Here is a 20,623-nt window from a genome sequence, read left to right as displayed (position 1 = left end):
GAGAAAGGCTGTAGTAGAAAAGTGATATTTTAACAATTGAATTTAATAAAAATGTATCCAGGACCTGTTATCTGTGAATCCCCCACTGGGAAAAGTCATGAAAAATGGAAGAAAACACTTCATTGTATTTCAGAGCTTTTAATTTAAAGGTGAAGGAAAAAGGTGACTTGAAAGCATTTTGTATATTCAGAATCCATTTGTGAAACCTAATTTGAGATGTTGAAACTAAGATTTGGCACACTGTCCAAAATCGTATTCAAAAGTGTAGAACCTGCTGTCCTGGCCTTTTTGTTTGTTTGTTTGTTTGCTTGTTTGTTTGGTGGGGTGGGGTAGGGTGGGCAGTAGGAAGGAAAAAGAAAAGATAAGGAGTGTGGTATTGACTGATAATTTATTCTCAAGTGCTGTCACTAGGGAGTTCGAAGTGACTTCTACTTTTGAAGTTGAAACATGGAAGCAGGGCTCCAAAATTTTACATCTCATTAAAGTAACTTAGAATACTCACACTTTTATGAATGATTGAGATACTTCCTAAAAATTTAAACCATGGTATCTCCAACAACAGAGAAGAAGGAATATGAATCCCCCATAGGCTAGGGGTGTCAATCAAAATAGTCTTCGGAAAAATGAAATGTTTTCTTCATTTAGTAATTTGCCATAAAATTGAAGAAAAAAGTTCATTTTTTTTTTTTTTTTTTTGAGATGGAGCCTCGCTCTGTCACCCAGGCTGGAGTGCAGTAGCATGATCTCGGCTCACTGTGACCTCTGCCTCCTGGGTTCAGGCAATTCTCCTGCCTCAGCCTCCCGAGTAGCTGGGATTACAGGTGCATGCCACCACGCCTGGCTAATTTTTGTATTTTTTAGTAGAGATGGGTTTTCACCATGTTGGCCAAGCTGGTCTCAAACTCCTGACCTCAAGTTATTCACCCACCTCAGCTCCTAAAGTGCTGGGATTACAGATGTGAATCACTGCGCCCAGCCAAAAGGTTCATTTTTCAAGTTTTAAAAAATTTTCAATCAAAATTCACATATCCACGGTCACATAATTCATACTCAATTACATTCCTTCAAAAATGCTCACACCAAAGTTTGAACACATCGAGGCAGGTGGTTTGAAATGTCCATTCCAAAGTTGAGTTGGGAGTCAAGGTGACAAGAATGACCCATGAGCAGTGAAATGTCTACCAATGCCAGGCTCTGAGCCAAACAACTAACATTAAGTGCAAAGGATTAAACTTGTTAATTAGGAGAAAATAAAAGCAGGCATTTGCTTATTTTCTTTATTATTGAGTTTATATTAATAGTAATCACTTCCATTCATATTAGATGCAGAGGAACTTTTAATATTCTATGCACTGACTTAAACTTATTTCTTAATCCTTTTCATCTCCTTATAATGATGCATATGAGATTGTTGGAGGTTTGCACTAATGCAAAGTGATGAGCTGTAACCAAAAATTAACCAAGAAAATAAAATCACAATTTCATGCATGTATTTATATTTGTCATCTACAGCAAACCATAGGGATATTGAAATATGAAATTTCAAATACCCTCCTTATTATGTTAGATACATCATTTTTAACAATGGAAGCATTAAATAAAATATTAAGATATATTTGTATTTTGACATTTAACTTCTTGGCATTGCGCATTTAAAATTTTGTTGTCTAGCAAAGTGAAAGGGGGACTGTCTTTAAATACATATACATTGATAGTGCCATTTTGTTAGACATGTCATCTTTCGAATGTAATGATATTGTTCACACATTGATTTTATTGATGATGTTAAATCAAAATGTTTTCTGCAATTAGTAACTTCTATAAAACAAACACATTAAAAGGAAATCATACTTCCTGTTGTAGCATACCAATTTCTTTTTCCATTTAGAAATAGCTATGCTCCCTCTCATGTTTTATTTTATATACCTTACTAAATTAAATGTTCATTTTATTCTTTACCAGTTTCCATCACAGACACAATCCGTATTATTTAAATTTCAGCAAGAAACTAAACAAGACTTACAAGTTTTTCAGTGCTAATGATTTTTTTTCTCATTAAGTCTGAGTCTAATGAAACTAAACAGAAAGTTCTGGTTGGATTCCTTGGTCACCCCTGTGTTTGTGAATTCTTATAATTGGCATGAATTGAAAGTTCTTATTATCACTGATAGTAACCCAGAGACAATTCCAATTTGGGTTTAAATGGCCCTATGCAGACAAGGATAACTGAACAAACCAAAACAGTTTCATGTGTTTATGGCAGATAAATACCAATTAAGTACTAGAAATGACATCAGGGTTTTTTTTTTTTTTTTTTTTTTTTTTTCCTGTATAGTTTCAAGTTAAGAGACCTTTTCTTCCTTAAGTTTGCAGATATAGAGCATTCTGACCTTACAAGAGGAAGGAGAACCCCTTCCCATCTGAATGAGAGATGGAAAAATTATATGAAATAGAACGGATTCTACTGTTAAGCAGTAAACTACTTATTACTTGAGTATTATATTAATTAGGACACTTGGCTACAAATAACTTATATGAAATTTGAACTATCTTTATCAAATGTGGAATTTATTCCAAAGGATACGTTTATTCTAAGGATTAAAATGTTTCTCAAGGCCGGTTAGGGCAAATTGCAGTACACCTCAGAAAATGCAATCAAAACCTTCCAGGATTCTCTGTCACATCTCCTTCTCTCTAGACTACCTTTTTTATTGCAGATTGGCTTCCGCTGTTCCTCACATAGCAGAACATGATTGCCAACATTCTCTTATATTTATATCTCACAGTTGAAGGATTCAATGAGAGCCTGATTCTAAGACCCAAGTCTACATTCTTTAAATACATGTATATGTATGTGTACATGTATGTGTATATATATCCACACACATGCATTCATGTTTAGATAGACATACACAGACATATATGTGAATTACATTGAATTACATATGAATTACATTTCTATTTAATGTATTCAATATTATAGACCAATGCAACATTATAGACCTTTTCATCCATTACAAGTAGGAATGTGGTTTAATATGGAATTTTTGAGAAGTAATTTGAAAATATGTACCAAAACTTATAGAGATGATTATTCACCTAAATCCATTATAAATTTTGAGACTCTTTTCTAAGGTAATAATCCCACATTTGGGTGGAGGCTTTATCTATACTGATAGTAATTGCAAGACTATTTTAACAGCAAAAATTATGAAACCATTTTTCAAGGTTCCAAAAAAAGGCAGAATGGTAATTTTTATGGCAACAAAGAAGACAATGCTTCTAGATATTTAAATTGTGTTTAACAACATTGGAAAACCTGTTATTTTGAATGAAGAAAGTAAGGTGTTGAACTACTTGTGCAATGCAATTATAATTATGCAAGGAAAATACAAAGGAAATATATCAAAACTTAAATCTTAAAGCTTTTAATACTCCTTACTTTTTCTCTAGTTTCTAAAATGTGGCTAATAAACATAAATTTAATTTATAAGTTAATTGACCTTCGCATTGTATAAACATCAGGGTAAGTAATGCATCTCTCTCTCTCTGTCTCTCTCTCTCTCTCTCTTTATTCAACTTTATCCTAAAACATCATACAAATTACAATCTATTGGTTTTAGTTTGACTCCTCAGCTAAGTTACTCAAACAATGAAAGACTACTTTTAATCTCTGAAGATGTTTCTTTATCTTGAATTTTGATTTTCTAATCAATGAATACTTGTCTAAATTTAGTATGAAGTTCACACGTATCTTTTCTCTTTTTTGGATTACTTTGCCAATCAATAATGTTCTTCTTTTAGCAGTTATTGGTTATTTCTACTGATCTCTGCTGAGAGTTTATTTTCAGAGACTTTCATACTATGCTTTGAAAATACTGGTTTCCAAGCTGTGAATTCACTGTATCTATGCAGAAAGGAGTGATTTGTTTCTTGTATGGCATGATGTTTTTATATCCTGTGAGAACCATCAATTCCACATTTGAATGATTCCTTCATGACATGGGCTGCTCTAACTAAAGAAAAGTGTGAATTAAAAATATATGTCCGATTAAGGCATACAATCTCTTAAGCAGTCAGGTAACAAACAAATCTTTCTGAATTCCAATTACTGTATTACATTATGTCAATACTTAGTGTCAAAGTATATTACAGAAAAAGGCTGGGCTCTTCTCAGAAAGGGCTTTGCAATAAAATGGGTGGCAAGAAACTGCATCTGTGTATACAGAAGCATAGGAAACAAAACAAAACAAAACACAAAATAGTGCCTAATCCTAGGTGGCTGAAAAGTAATATCTAAGAGAATATGAAGAAAACCCACTATTTGTTTCCTAGGCCAGATAAGGAGCCCTGGCTTTCTCTGGCATAGCTGCAGCCTATATAATTATACCTCTTTCAATGCCAATTACTATTTGTATATCCATAAAAAGAATGGTGACAGAGATGAAGAGCAGATCTCTTAAATAAACATGTAAAAAAAAAAAAGCAAAGTAAGGAAAAATAATAAAATCAGGTCTACTGCTGTTAAGGCCACTGTTCTTGAAAAAAGTAAAACAGAGATCATTAATATCCATAAGAGCCAGAATAATGTCTCTCTTTTTGATCCAACATTTTTCAAACCATGGAGCCCTTTTAGAATCTGTTGATGACTGCAGACTCTCATATATACACACTCATAAACTTTTGCTCACAATTTTAGGGGTTTATTCCATAGTCGTATTGAAAGCCCATAGATTTCAGGATAGGAATAACAATGTTGATTACTTATTTGGGCCCAGACACTTTCTATGCCCTGTAAAGATAATGGCTTATTTAATCCTCACGACACTTTGAGATAGTTATTATTTTAATACCGATTTTACAGATGAGAAAACTAAAGGAAAGAAAAGTTACGTAAATAAATTGAGAAAACTCAACCAGTAAGTGGCAAAGCTGGACTTTAAATCCAGGCCATATGATTCCAGAGCATACTCCAACAAGGATTGTAAACCGACTCCTGCAGAAACAAATAAACAAATACCTAGAATAAAGAAGCAGATGATAGAGTTTCAGAACTGATGAAACACATAGAAATTATCTTTTCCAAATTCTATTTTTTAAAGTTGAGGAAATTGTATTCCACATAATTAAATGATTAACAGAAGCCCATAGAGCAAGTTAGTGTTAGAGCCAAGGTTCAACTGGGAACATCCATCCAAAGCTCATGACAAAGCTACACTGATATTATTATCATTATTCTACAGGTGAGGAAACAGAGGCACACTGTTAATAAGTAGCAGAACTACCTTTTGAACCCAGATAGGCAGGTTCAAAGCTAAAACTACCATATTATTGTAATTCAGGAAAGCCATTCCTTTATAATTTGTTTAGTAGGCACTCAGAATGATCAAAGTAATCTTTAAATTGGAAAATTTGAATGTCTTCAATTTACAAACTTTGGAAATTCTGGAGATTCTACTTTACAATCATTTTAATGTTCTCTACTCAAAAGCTAATGTTTCAGTGTGCTACAATTCATGAATTTTATATTCATATCAGAATACAAAATTATACACATGCATATATGAACTTTATATACTATATATGTATGAAATTTATATATATAACATATGTATATGAACACAACTTGAATACATATGTATATATAGATAACCATTCAAACATTTTAAATTGGCTATAGAGGAAAGTAATTTGCCATTTGACTTAAAGTCTTTTGTAATGACTAGAATTTAAAATAAAATTTACAATTTATGAAGATGAAATAAAACCATACTTAAAATGCTGTTTTTAGAAACAGAAAATTCCCTTAAAACCTCAAAATCTATTGTTTGTTTTATAAAATAGGAATCCAAATTTTTTCTACAATGTCTAAATCTTTTGTAATTCTGTTATATTTTCCTCTACAAGTTCAATTCAGTGACACCTAGGAGCAAACAATAAGGCTAGTATGGGAGCTTTTAAAAGTTACTTAATTTGCATGCTAACCTAGATTCACATCTATTAAATGATTAGTCAATCAAGATATAGATAAAACTTATCTATTGGCAATGTGCACTGAGGGACGTGTTCTCGACGTAGTCCTGTCACCGATCTTAGAAAAGAAATAAATACTTTTTAAAATCCAGTGGCATAATAAACCTGAAAAAGAGAAGCCTTTCATTAAGAATCTTGGAAGAAGCAGTCGTTAACCACTTGTCATCAGTATTAGCAACTCAAGCTGAATAAAAATTGATTGTGTGACTCTGGACCTTCTTTGCTCTGCCACTTGGATAATCCATTAGCACTGGCACCTGATTAACTCTCAAAACTGTCTCCTCGTTTGATTAGCTCCCAGGATTTCTTTTGTATTCTCAGTAATAATTTTCCAAACCCTTTTCTAAAAGACTGACTCTAATGTTCTTTTACTGACTGCAAAATTTCCCCTGTCAGTGCTGAAAACATGTTTGGCCTTTATTCCTATTTATACTTTTTGGCTTGATCTTTCATAAACACTGGCTTAAGACTTCCATATTTGGTGAAGAGAGAATGAATGATTACTCCGAAACTTTATTTCTCTTTTAAGTGCTTTCAGTATTTGGCACAAGGTGGAAATGAGAAGGCTCAGTACTGACCATTGTTATTACAATAACCCACTGCATTTCCTTAAAACTTATTTTCCACTTAAATTGTTTTCTACATTGATTTCTGTCTGTGCTAATACTTGGCCATGTATAAGAAAAACCTGCTTGTTTTTAATGTTTAAATTTTGAATGGTATGGTAAGGAGAAAGACCAAGATTTAAAAGATAATATATTCCGAATGGGCAATTTTTGGAAAGCTTTTAATACTTTATTTAAGACCCATTCTTCAGCTTATTTTAAATTTAAATGATGGAATACAACCCTCTCTTTTTTAAATGAAGAGGTTATATACATTCCATTATTATTGAATTTTATTCTGTGGGCCACATTTACTATTTACCTGCTATATTAGTCAGCTTTATTATAGGCTAATGATCTGTAAAAAATAAATCCAAATCCCAATGACTTATAAGAACAAACATTTATTTCTTATTCACATGTCAGTTTCAATTTTGTGTTGAGTACAGGTCAGCTCTATGCATCTCTCCTTTTAAGAACAGAGACTACCTGAGGCGTGTACTTCCCCTGACAAAGAAGGGAAGGACCAAGAAAAGTGAAAACACTTTATGATTCTTAAGCCCCTAGCTGAGAATTGACACACTCTCATATCTGAGTGTGTTCCATTGGTGAAGGCAAGTCACGTGACCAAGGCCACATCAGTAAGTGGGATGTATAATCCTCCCATGGTGAACCATGGCAAATGGAAAGAAGGTAGGAAAAAAATGATGAGCAAATAATGTAAACTACCAACTTGTTCAAGAAGTTTTAATGCAATTAAATATATAGTCAGGAATAATAATACTAATCTCTATTGACACTTACTTTGTACTAAGTCCTTGCTTCAGACTACTTTTGATGCTTTACAGGATACCTCATCAAAACAAAACTAAGAGTTTCTTTACCACGATTGTTTCCTCTTTTCAGACTGGAAATCTTGGGTTTGGTGTGGCTTACGAGTCTTTTCTTTCTTTGTTTTTTTTTGTTTTTTTGTTTTTTTTTCCCGAGATGGAGTCTTGCACTCTTGTCGGGGCTGGAGTGCAGTGGCGTGATCTTGGCTCGCTGCAACCTCCACCCCCCAGGTTCAAGTGATTCTCCTGCCTCAGCCTTCCGAGTAGCTGGGATTACAGGCGTCCACCACCACGCCTGGCTAATTTTTTGTATTTTTAGTAGAGACGGAGTTTCACTACATTGACCAGGCTGGTCTCGAACTCCTGACCTCATGCTCCATCCATCTGAGCCTCACAAAGTGCTGGGATTATAGACATGAGACACTGCACCCAGCCTATGAGTCTTTTCTAACACTGCATAGCTAGTGCATGATCAAGCCAAGAAATGTGGGCCCAAATTCCACGTACAGAGAGCAGACAATAATGATGCTCCTGTGGGGCATTCTGGGTTACATATCCCATGCAACCATTGAGGAGCCCTAGAGAATATGCTTAGCAATTGTTCCATTGTGTTTTTGTTTGTTCGTTTTGTTTTGTTTTTAATCCATAGATTTCTGTCCCTCATGTATTGACGGTTGCCCCTGGGAGAACTAAATCTCTATCACTTCTGGACTGCCCTGCAAATGGGCTTACCAAACCCTCCTAAACTGAAGAAAGCCTTCATGCAAAGAAGCAGAGAGATGTGGATGCTTGTGGTGAGGAATCTTCAGCATCCACAGAATCTCTTCACTATAGTTATAAGTGAACTCAGTGTTGGCTCAGTGAAATAAGGCATGAGATATTATCCTCATCTTCTATGCCATTTTATTAACCTTTACTCCATAGTGTAAGTTGAGTAAATACATCTTGTGATTTAAATATCCCCTTATAATCTGGGCCCTGTGTTTGACCATTTGTCTGTTTCTAAAGCATCTCATTAACAATATATTTGGAAATGGCTGTTGTGTGTTGTGCACATTTGGCTGATTGCTTTCCTTTTGGTTTACAAAGAAGTATTTTCCAACCTATAAAAATAGATAAATATACACCACAGAGCAATGTATTTTTTAAAAATTTTCAGGGGAGAATTTGAATCTTTTAAAAGTAAAATTGAGTAGGCGGTTGTATGGAAACGGGCATCTAGTTAGCAGTTCTGCTACAATATCCAAGTATTTAATTTCACCTCTAAATTACACTGGAGACCTTGACCTTATTTTGATTTATTCTGTCATAATTAGTCTATGGTTATTATTTTAACAAAAATAAGTGATCTTTCTCACAAACACTACCAAAGCATATTTCAAGTCTGCATACTAATTAATAGTAACTTATTTTTACTGCTAACAAGTCTACACCCACATATTCATGTTTAAACAAGATGAGATATTTGAAATCACTTTATAAGTTATAATGCACCACAGAAACATCCATTATTTCCATCATTACTAAAAACTTATTTCATTCTTTTGGGCGTGAGGAGGTGTACTTTATGTGAATATCATTTCTTGTTTTGTTTTTATCTTTCAAATCAAGAAGACTTGAATTTTTTACATACTTATAAATACTATAAAAATCTTATTATTAACATGGCTGCCACATAGAAATCGTGTCTATTTTATGAAATAATGTGATGTATACAGAAGACCCATAGGAAGTTGTAATATATTTAGAAGTAAAGATTTATAGGTTTTGTCCATTTTTTCCTCTGTTTCTCAGTATTAATATGTGTCATACATGTGTCACATTTACAATTCAGTATCTCTATTACTATTACCATGAAACAAATAGAGACAATGAGACACAGAGAGGTTAAGTAACTTACTCAAGGACACAGAGATAATGAGTGTGAAACTGGAGTTGGAACTCAGGTTATTTGACTCTGAAATGAGTGTATGTAACCACTGGCCTGCATCGTATCTAATACATGCAATTTTAAGAGAATAAGAATGAACTATCTGCACAATCTACCAGATGGCACTGTTTTTCCAACTGAGGCCACTTAACACCTTTTCATATACTCTTGGAGTTCTGATCATTCTTCCATTCTAATACATTTCTTCTGTCTCATTGTTATTATGTCCTACTTCATGCAACTTCGATTAATTCTTCACAAATATATTTCTACAATTCTTGTGCTATGTTTCCAGTATATAGAGCATTGCAATTTTTATGAATATACAATTATGCAATTATGTTAGGTTCTCACCATAACTCCAATTTGCTAATGGAGCATAAATTCTATGATTAAGTGGCAGGGAATGGGAGAGAACTTTTATTCAATATGAGCTGACATAGCTTTCCAAATTGGTTTCTGGGTCCAACAACTCCCTACAATAAAAAAGCAATTGACCTACCTGAGAAAGAAGTGGCATTTGCAGTGGAGGCAAAGGGACAGACAGGTCATCCATAGCATTTTACATTGTGTTAGAAGCCATGAAAGTCAAGAAAGATGAACTATAGGGCAATTATATCATATTACAGAGTGAAATTCACCTAGAGAAATAAAGGCAGATTGTTTGCAAGAAATATTCTTTCTCTTAATTTTTTATTCATTGTAGTGATGAAAATAACTAGCAATACTTCAGTTCCAAGGCCAAATTTTTGGGGGAAGTCATTAAAAATTAGTTTTATGTCTAATGGGTGCTCAATGGATAATTTAGGAAATGAATTGGTGACAGAAGGTCTATAATTAACAGAGTAGTTTGAGCAGTATGATGAAGTGCAGTGGGAAAGCATTGGTCTAGGACTTAGTAGATCTGAGATTTAATTACAGTATTGAATAGTCATTTGATTTATTCAACAAACCCTTGCTAAGTACCTATTTCTGCTTCAGTATACCATGTGCCAGGAGTTGCAAAGACATAATAATTCTCTCATCTAAATGTGGTCACATTTAGGAGGTAATGAGTGGGATTTGGGCTGCATTATTGGAAGACAATAAACTAATTTTCTATTTATGTGTGTGTGTGTGGTTGTAATCAAGATGAGATGTTTGAAATCACTTTATAAATTATAATGCACACACAATTAAAGTATCTGTGTGTCCATACACATACAGTTATTTATGTGTGTAACACACACATATATACGTACACATATGCATAATTAGAAAAAAGTCTACACATATGTTCATATCAGAAGCATTGATTGATAACTTATGCCAGGGAAATAAGTGTGATTGTGAAAACCCTGACATTCGAACTAGATCTTAATAGTGAGTGTCCTCATTCTAGGGACTGCATGAACAAAGGACTAAAGCAAGAAAGCATATGATTTTTTTATGGAGAAATTTGGCTTGTGTGACTAGGGCAGACCTGGTAGATGTATATAAGGTATGGGATATGGGTGACTGCCAACAGGCCTAATCCATAATATGTTTAGAGGAGTACGCTGGAGTCAAATTGTGAAGACCCTTATATGCCATTCTGAATAATCTAGCCTGTAACCTCATCAAGGAAGCTCTGGATTTTTCAAGTTAGTTCTCTTAGTATGTGATTGTAACAGAACTGTAGTTTCTCCATCAGGGAACTTAGCTTTATTATTGATTATCCATGATCCAACTCCCCTAACTCCACATATAATTAATAATTAATACTTATAGTACTACCCAGTGAATATATCTCGAATGCACCTACTTCTTTTCCAGCCCCACTGCCATTCATTAATGCAAGCCATGCTCATTTCTCATGTGGATTGTAAGTATAATCAGCTCATCTGTCTTCTTATTTACAGTTTATCCCCAAATATTCTCTACACTGTGAAATTTATTTCTAAGAGCCAAGCCTAACATTGCTGTTTCCCTACTTAAAATTCTGCTTTGATTTCAAACTGCCCTCTGGCTATATTTTCAGGCTCTTCATAAATAGGTTGATGATAATTTCACTTTTTCTAGGGTCATCTCTGCCACTTTTATCCTCCTCCACCATCTCTAGGTCTGAGAAAGGACCATACTCTTTCTCTCACATCCTGACAGTTTCACCTGCTCTTTTCATTTTGTAGAGTTCTCTTTTTCTACCACTTGTCTCTCTACTCTTAATTAACTTTCAAAACTCAGCTGAGATGTCACTTCATCGAGGAAGCTCTAGATTTTTCAAGTTAGTTTCCTTAATGTATTATTGTAACAGGACTCTGTAGTTTCTTCATCAGGCAACTTATCTGTATATTTGTATCAACCTATCCTTTTTTTGTGTCCGCTTCTCTCACTAAGCTAGAAGGAAAAAAAGGTAGAGACACTGTCTTTCTCACAGTTGTTTTCCTACCACTTAGTAGATGTCAAGTACACATTTGTCATTTAATAGCCTTAAATATGAAATGTAATTTATTAGTTTCCTATTGCTGCTATACAATTACCACAAATTCAGTGGCTTAAAATTATATACATTTATTCTCAGACAGTTCTGCAGGTCAGAAATCCAAAATGGACCTTACTGGGCTCAGGGGAGAGTCTGTCTCCTTACCTTTTCCATTTTCTAGAGAATCCCCATGTTATTTGGCTCATGGCCTTCTTCCTACATCTTCAAAACCAGCCACCTTGGACCAAGTCCTTCTCATACTGCTTTCTAATTCTCCCCTTACGCCAACCTTTCTCCCTTATAAGGACCCTTGTGATTACATCCTGCCCACCCAGATAATCTGGGATAATCTCCCTATCAAAAGTTAGCTAATTAGAAAGTCTAATTCTATCTGCAATAATTCCACTTTGCCATGTAACATAATTTATTCACAGATGTCAGGGATTAGCACGTGGTCATTTTTGAGGAGACATTATTCTGCCTACCACAGGTTAATATAATTAATATCTGCAGCGGAGAAAAATGAGAAGAGGACTAAAAAGTAAATCTGGTCTTCATTAACTTAAAACACCTAACACATTCTATGCTAAGTGCTGGGATTACAGCTCTGATCCAGACAGTCACTCTCTTGGAAATGAGAAAGGATGTAGGTGATGTTATTAAGAACAACTTTTGTAGGATGATGAGCAGTGAAGACTGCATTACATTGATTGTAGAGTGAATGGGAAATAAGGAAATATCTTCGACATGAACAGTTGTTCTGTTCTTTGTGCAGAAGTTTAATTATTTTAGACCTCCTCATTATAAGCTGACCACTAATGTCACCTCAGGCCGTAGAAAAATCCCATAATGAAAGACTATTACTCAGATTTAACAGAAAGCATTTTTCATACCATTTTCCATTGCAGCCTCCTCCACTCTGCATTGCAATTTTGTAATATTAATGGCACAGTAAATCCATTTTCTTTTTTTTTTTTTTTTTTTTTTTGAGACAGAGTCTCGCTATGTCGCCAAGGTTGGAGTGCAGTGGCCGGATCTCGGCTCACTGCAAGCTCTGCCTCCCGGGTTCCCGCCATTCTCCTGCCTCAGCCTCCCGTGTAGCTGGGACTACAGGCGCCAGCCACCTCGCCCGGCTAGTTTTTTGTATTTTTTAGTAGAGACGGGGTTTCACCGTGTTAGCCAAGATGATCTTGATCTCCTGACCTCGTGATCCGCCCGTCTCGGCCTCCCAAAGTGCTGGGATTACAGGCTTGAGCCACCGCGCCCGGCCAGTAAATCCATTTTCTAAATATGTACTAAATGTGTTGCCTTCCTTTATAATGCTCTAAAGCATCACACAACCTTATCTAACGTTTATCATTAATCTTCCATATTTTTCATTTTCTTTTTTCTCATGTTTGGTGGAAGCAGAGAATAGACTGAACTTAATTGCCCTCCCATATTACTTCATAGTTCTTTCTTTAAGTGAAATTAACTTATCCCATTGCATTTCTTCACTACATGTATTTCTAAACTGGTATCAACTTTAATATTCCCTTCTCCTTTTAAAGATACATTTTCTGTGTCACATTAGGGATGAAGATATTCAATTAACATATTAGCTAGCCCCCAAGGAAATATCATTTAAAAAGGGTTTTTCTAGGCCGAGTGTGTTGGCTCATGCCTGTAGTCCTAGCACTTTGGGAGGCTGAGGCAGAAGGATTGATGGAGGCCAGGAGTTTGAGACCAGCCTGGGCAACATAGGGAGACCCCATCTTTACAAAAGAAAAAAAAATAAAAATTAGACAGATGTGGTGATGTGTGCCTGTAGTCCTAGCTACTGAGGAGACAGAGCTGAGAGAATTGCTTGAGCCCAGGAATCTGAAGTTACAGTGAGCTATGGTGGTTCCAATGCACTCCAGCCTGGGGGACAGAGTGAGACCTTGTGTCAAAAAAAATTTATTTTCTTGCACAGATTATGGCTAATTGCTTTATGTAATGGGAATAATTATTAGTGTTTATAGAACTATTTTTCTGTTTTTTCCCCCCAGTTTTTAAATGCTTTCACTTACATTGTCTTATCTGATAGCAGAGAAGAGGTCTTGTGGAGGCCTTTCAGCATCTCACTCCTAACTCTCAATGCAATTTCATTCCATGCCACTCCGTTTCTCACATTTTAGAGGGCAACAAAACAGAATTGCATAGTGAATGAGCATGTACTTTCAGTTTCTTATCGCTCTGTCCTTGTCTTACTGTCTGCTTAGTGAGATTCATCTTTATCCTCCTCCTACCTTTATTCCTTCTTTACTTTCTGTCATTCTTCTAAACTCAACCTACCCATTACCTTCTCCAAAATATCTTTTCTCCATGTGGCTACATATTCCTTTCTCCGTGCTCCTATAATACCCTTTAAATTTATATATATTTTTGTTTATGCAAAATGTTTCATATTTATCTATGATGTGTCTGTTATCTACTAGGCTAAGAGCTCTCCCAGACTGAATCTTGTTTATATTTTCAGTAACTAGTGCAATGACCACGACATAGTAAGCATTCTGTAAATAATTATTCTATAAATTATTGCATAAGTAAATGATCTCATTATATCTTGTCAATAGATCTGTGCGTTAAAAAGCCATGAATATTCTCATTTCACAGTTAAAGAGGCTGAGGCTTGGCAATTTTAAGGCCACAATTCTCATAAGTCCTGCAAAGTGACTGGAAGCCCGTTCCACAGATTTAATGTTCTCTCAGTTTGCCCAATATCATTCTTCTGCAGCAACTTGCTCTTGTGAATCATGAATATTGCAGTTTAGTATATCCCACATTTATACTCCTGAGGGACTAAGGAATATAAAAGTTATTAACAAGGTAAAAGTTCATTGTACTATTCTTAAAAAATATGAAAGGCCACATATACTGAATAAAAATAACTTTATTAGAAGGGGTTAAAGATTTCTGAGAGGAAATACAATTTTTATGTCATGTTAGAAAGCTAATTTTATATGGGTTTTTCCCATAGAGAGAATAAAATAAAACATTGGTCAGTTTTTGCAATTTATGAAGTAGTAGTTCTTCACTTCTTGATATCTCCAGGGAACTGTTTTCAAGTAAATTTTCCTAAGAGATATTTTCTTCTTTGCCTTTCATATTAATATGCACATGCATATTTTTATTAGTAAAATAAAATCAGTTATAAACAAACCCTAAAGGAAATGAAATAGAATATGTGCTACTTGAAATGACTAAACAGGAGCACATAATCATTTTGTAATAAAACAGCTATCACTTTATTCTTTTCTCATTTGCTTTGTTGCTGATTGCACATTAATATTCTATAGTTTTACTATAGACTATGTGACTACAGAAATACACATCATGTTAACGTATTAAAATAGTTTCTAGAACAATTTATGTATGTATGATGTGTATGTATAGTGGCTTTAGGTTAACTAAGGGTATACAACTTAAAATAGTCAACTTTTAAGCACTATGACAAATAGCAATAAAAATATATCAAGTCAAGTAAATAAGTATAACATTTTACCACAATAAAATAAAAATTAAAAGGCACATGACTACTTGGGAAAATACATTCATTCATTGACTAAAAGTAAGTAGCTTAATTTACAATGGTGATCGTTAACTTGGATTTTATGGTAATAGGAGTTTTCTGCAGGGAGGTCAGTGAACTGTATGAAACTATATGCAAATATATATGTGTAGACATTTTTCTGTAGAGAAGGTTCATTATTTTCATCAGATAGTCAAATGGAGCCCATGACTTGAAATGTTTAAGAATTACCAATATATAATTATCTCATTCCAATTAATTTTAAATATTAAATGCTCAATAGATACATGAGCAAGGATATAAACAAGTATTTTGACAAAAGTAGAAACATGCAGAATAAATAAATGCATGAAACATGTTCTACTTCATTAGTAATCAAGTTAATTATAATTAAAGCAAACATCAAATATCTCCTTACATCTAAACAAAGCAGCAATACCTCAAAAGACTAAAGCAGCAAGACTCCTATCAATGACATACCTGCTGATGAGATTATAATTCCCAATATCATTCTTTCTGGTACCAGTAGAAGTGGGTATGATCACTTGGAAAGTATTATAAAGATATTTAGCAAAAGTCATAAAGGTTTTCATAATGTTGAACTGATAATTTATTCTAAGACAATTATAAAAACAAAAAAGAAGTGAGTGCATGAACATGTTTATTGTGATTAGTCTCTAATACCAAACAAAAGGAAAGAGCAGCCTGTATGATCTCTATGATAAAATGAGTGAAAAAGAAAGAATATTATTTTGGTTATATGAAATATATATTTATGGAGAATTTAAAAGTGTGGACATAAAAATTTTGATTGATTTTTGGATGTTAAAATATTTCCATAATGGTATATAAGACGAAAATTGAAATACCAAATATCAATTAGTAAATGTAAGAGCATTATTATTTGAAGTATCAACAACCATATCATCCAGTATCATAAGGAAGGTTCATTATTCAGTTCTAGATTAGTTCATACAGACATATAAGTTATGCATTGAAAAATTCCAGGACGTTATTCACATAGGTTACAACATACACGGAACCTCCTTGAGTTGCTCAAAATAGAAGCTCTGATTTCATGGTTATTTTGCATTTGTGTTAATATGTTCACCTTTTGTGACTCTGATTATGTTATGGTATTCTGTATTGTTAATTATGCAATTATAATGTAAATGATAGATATCTGGTCAATGTGAAAAGCCATGAACTTTGATTCAGAAAATCTATATCGAGTTCATTTCTGTCACTTAATAGCTTTATTCCTTCTCAACTTGTGTTTATATATAAAGTGGTAAATTACATACAGATTGAGATGACATAATTGAAACAACTTTATGAATAGTAAGACACTAAGGATTGTTATACATTTTATTATAATAATACAATTAATTATATTAATAATTATTATGTTGAAGAAAATATATGCTACTATACCAAAATAAAACAATAATTCATTGAAGACATATTTTTCTTGTATTAAAGACATAGAGGTAAGAGAGGACAGCCAGCGAAGATGTTTATATGTTGAAGCTCACATTTAGTGTTATTTACACAGTAGATACGTAACATTTTGCACATAATGTCAAGATTTTCGTGCTGCCTTTGATGCTTACCTAAAAAATGCTCCTTGTTCATATAACTGAAAAGGATAAACATGTTGTTCTACTCCGTATTTTTCACTTAAAAGCCTCTAGATTAAATCACTTCAAAAGACCTCATATGAGCTTTTGGCAGAGGGTTTGGGGTATGTTTCAAAGACATCTGAATGTATGCTTTCAACTGACTCATTTACTCTCTGCTTTCTGACAGAAGGTATGCATGCACATGTAGGAAAAATAAGTGGAATTGCAAATAAGGTCATTTGCTTTTAGGAATATATGTATATACTATTGATACATAGATGTATTGACCAAACTTCCTCCAGAAAGTCAATGAAGATGATTTAATTTTGACCATTTTGAAATGTTCCATTTCTTTTTAAAATTATTTTGCAAGGGTTAGTATTAATTTTATGAAAGTAAAGATTTGAAGGAAACTAGAATAGGTTTGAAAACTATTACTATCTGTTTTTATTTATTCACCCTTGTCAACAAAGGAAATACTTCCATATTGTAGCTAAGATTAATTACATACCATATGCATAATGTTGATATTGACCATACATATAGAAGCTTCTGGGAATAACACAATTAAATAATAAAAATGTATTTGTAATGCTAAATAAAATTTCTCACTTCAGATGAAAGTTTGAAATTTATGTATTCACTGTTATTTCTCATATTGATTAAAGGAATCTACTTATAGATTAATATTGTGATTTAAAGATAAACAGATATTTTTAGTGCATGCATATATTTGTGATGAGAAAGTGATTCCTTATCATGTTTTTAAGAGAGGCAATGGAGATTTACTCCTGAAAAAAATACGAGAGCAAACATGATTACTTTGTAAAGGGCATTTCAAGAACAGTTCTTTTGATCCAAGTAAATAAAATATAAAATGTATAAATTTTAAATATCTCTCAGATACATTCATTTACTGAACATTAACTAATATGATTATATTTACAATAATTAAAAAATAGTCTTTGGCTTGGAGAAAAACATTTTAATATATCAAGATTGATGATTTTTCTGTCCATTTGACTTAATACTAATTTCCAGTTTAGGGACAAAAAGATCATTTGTAGAAACGAATTCTGTGAAGCTGTTTTTTTAATAATTTTTCTCCCTAATCCCTTAGTATAAATCCTTGGGGGTTTTTTCTTTGAGTATTTATATGTAGGCCATGAAGAGTATCATTTGCATTTTTATTTGAAATTTTCTGACTTTTAGATGAAAAGAGGTCCTAGAAATTATAGAGTTGTAGAGTCTCCCCTCCCTTAAAGCATTCACGTATTTGTCAAATTTATTTTCTGAGCTCTTAATTTGTTCAGACAGTGTGCTAAGCTCTGGGAAGCAAAGATAACTAAACCATGCTCCTGCTCATCAGGAAACCTCTTCCATAGTGAGAGCAGGCCCATGTTAGAGAATGTAGATGCTGCAAAGGAAGGAATAATCATTTCTACATGGTCGGGTGGATAGCATGGGGAAAGCCTCCAAAACAGTTTTTCAGAGTAAATGACAGCTGCGAGTTTCTTTTAATGATACTGGAGTATCTATTCATAACTGGGGAATAAATACTACTATTCAGATGAGACTTTTTTTCTCTAGTCATACAGTATTTGAATGACTATGGGTTTGGTCATATTAATTATTTTTCAGATACTACAAATCTGAGACAGGATCTCACTCTGTTGCCCAGGCTGGAGTGCAGTACTATGATCTCGGCTCACTGCAACCTCCACCTCCTGGATTCAAATGATTCTCCTGCCTCAGCCTCCCAAGTAGCCGGGATTACAGGCGCATGCCACCATGCCTGGCTAATTTTTGTATTTTCCGTAGGGATGGGGTTTCGCCATGTTGGCCTGACTGATCTCAAACTACTGGCCTCAAGTGATCCGTCCTCATCAGCCTCCCAAACTGTTGGGATTACAGGTGTGAGCCACCGCACCTGGCCATTTTTCAGATATCATTTTAATTTGGATATCCCAAACCAGCATCACTCATGTTTAATTCCATTTATCAATGAATGTAATACTAAAGGTAAAATAACATTAACACATAATAATGGAAAGTTACTTTGGTTGTAAAATAAGAATTATATTTAAAGTTGCTTCTTAACTTTTATTTTTTTATTTTGCATTTTAGATGAAAGAGAAGATGTTCAAAAGAAAACATTCACAAAATGGGTAAATGCACAATTTTCTAAGGTAAGAATGGTTTGTTACTTTACTTTTAAGATCTAAGTTGTGAAATTTTCAAAATGGACTATGTACCTGTGTATCTTAAAAATCCGTGTTATTTTTCTCATACTGTCATTTTATTTTAGTTGTCCAAATCTGGGAACATTATGTTCACTCTTATTTAAGGAGTAAGCAGCAGAAGATATGGCAAAGATACACGATTTAATCATATAAAATGTGTGTCTTGGATTATTCTTGACAATGTGAGTTTCTTTAATGACATGAGTCATCAGAGGTTATAGCGGCAACCTTCCATCAAGTAGCTAGAATATGTCACACAGTAGAAGAAGATATGAGGGATTTTTGTTGTGAAAATTATTTTTTTGTCCCTCTTCGTCTTTACCAAGTTCAAGAAAAACAATATAATTGCTTTGGGTGTATTAAGCCACTATAATTTAGAGCATATTTCAAATAATTAAAGACAATAAGTTCATCTTGTATTTCTGCAGTCATCGATCCATACTCTTAATATTTACTCATTTTGCAAATACAACTCAATTTCTAATCAATAGCACAACTCTAGATGATTATAGGTGAACACAGAGCAAGATATTCTTACCCTGAAAAGTAGTATTAGGAATACAATATATGGAGGTTTATTGGTATGTCAAGGTTTAAAAGACTTGCATTTTAATTATTATTCTCGATTTGGGTAAATCAATCAAATGTTTGGTGAGTTAGCTTTCTTATGTTTCCATCATGAATGGTTATATATGTATATTTTGATTGCTTAATTGAAACATCAAATCTAGATAATGGAAAAATAAAGCTAATAAAATATGACCCTTAAAGCCTAGACTTTAAGAGTGGCATAGTTTTGATAATGGATATTTTGTTTCTTATTGTAATGATTTAAAGAGTCACTAAAAATGAAAATTTCCTGTAAAATGCCCAATACTCTTAATAGCTATGAATTACTCCCTCTATGGGTCTGATTTTGTAAAAATCATGATAATGGATCCAAAACAATCCACTAGGAGATCCAATCTCAAAAGTTCTCCCTTTCCTATGACGAACGTTTTTAGAATATTGTCTGTTCTTTGTGGTATTTGGTAGCAGAATGTTGCCATGTACTGTTTAATATAACTTACTGAATTTTAACTAATAAAAGTTCATTTTATTTACTTGCTGAATTAATAATAAATTTCTATTATAGACATAAAGTGAAACATATATTTTAAAAATGTTTTTTAAATCCTCAACTTTTTTAGCTAAATGAAATAAAATATAACAACACAAATCGAGAAGAATAAATTTAAAATAAACCCAGGATATTTAGGATAGGTATTCATAATTCTCAGAATATTTATAAGATGGGTATATATGGTTTAATTGCTGTATTTACTGGCATCATTTACATTTTTAAGTTTTGGAATTCTGAAGCAGAC

General features: G+C 33.5%; 1 protein-coding gene across 13 annotated transcripts in view; it reads left to right on the top strand.

The window, feature by feature from the left end:
* DMD (dystrophin) overlaps positions 1-20,623 on the top strand; it is a 2,153,717-nt gene that overhangs the window by 173,553 nt on the left and 1,959,541 nt on the right. For all 13 annotated transcript variants that reach the window (XM_015443662.3, XM_065538825.1, XM_065538826.1 and 10 more), the window contains one exon: positions 19,141-19,202. In XM_015443662.3, coding sequence (XP_015299148.3) covers positions 19,141-19,202 — 62 coding nt within the window. The remainder of the gene's footprint in view (positions 1-19,140; positions 19,203-20,623) is intronic.

Source organism: Macaca fascicularis, chromosome X, assembly GCF_037993035.2.
Source record: "Macaca fascicularis isolate 582-1 chromosome X, T2T-MFA8v1.1".
Classification (NCBI taxonomy): Eukaryota; Metazoa; Chordata; class Mammalia; order Primates; family Cercopithecidae; genus Macaca; species Macaca fascicularis.
This window is presented reverse-complemented; position numbering and strand designations above follow the sequence as displayed.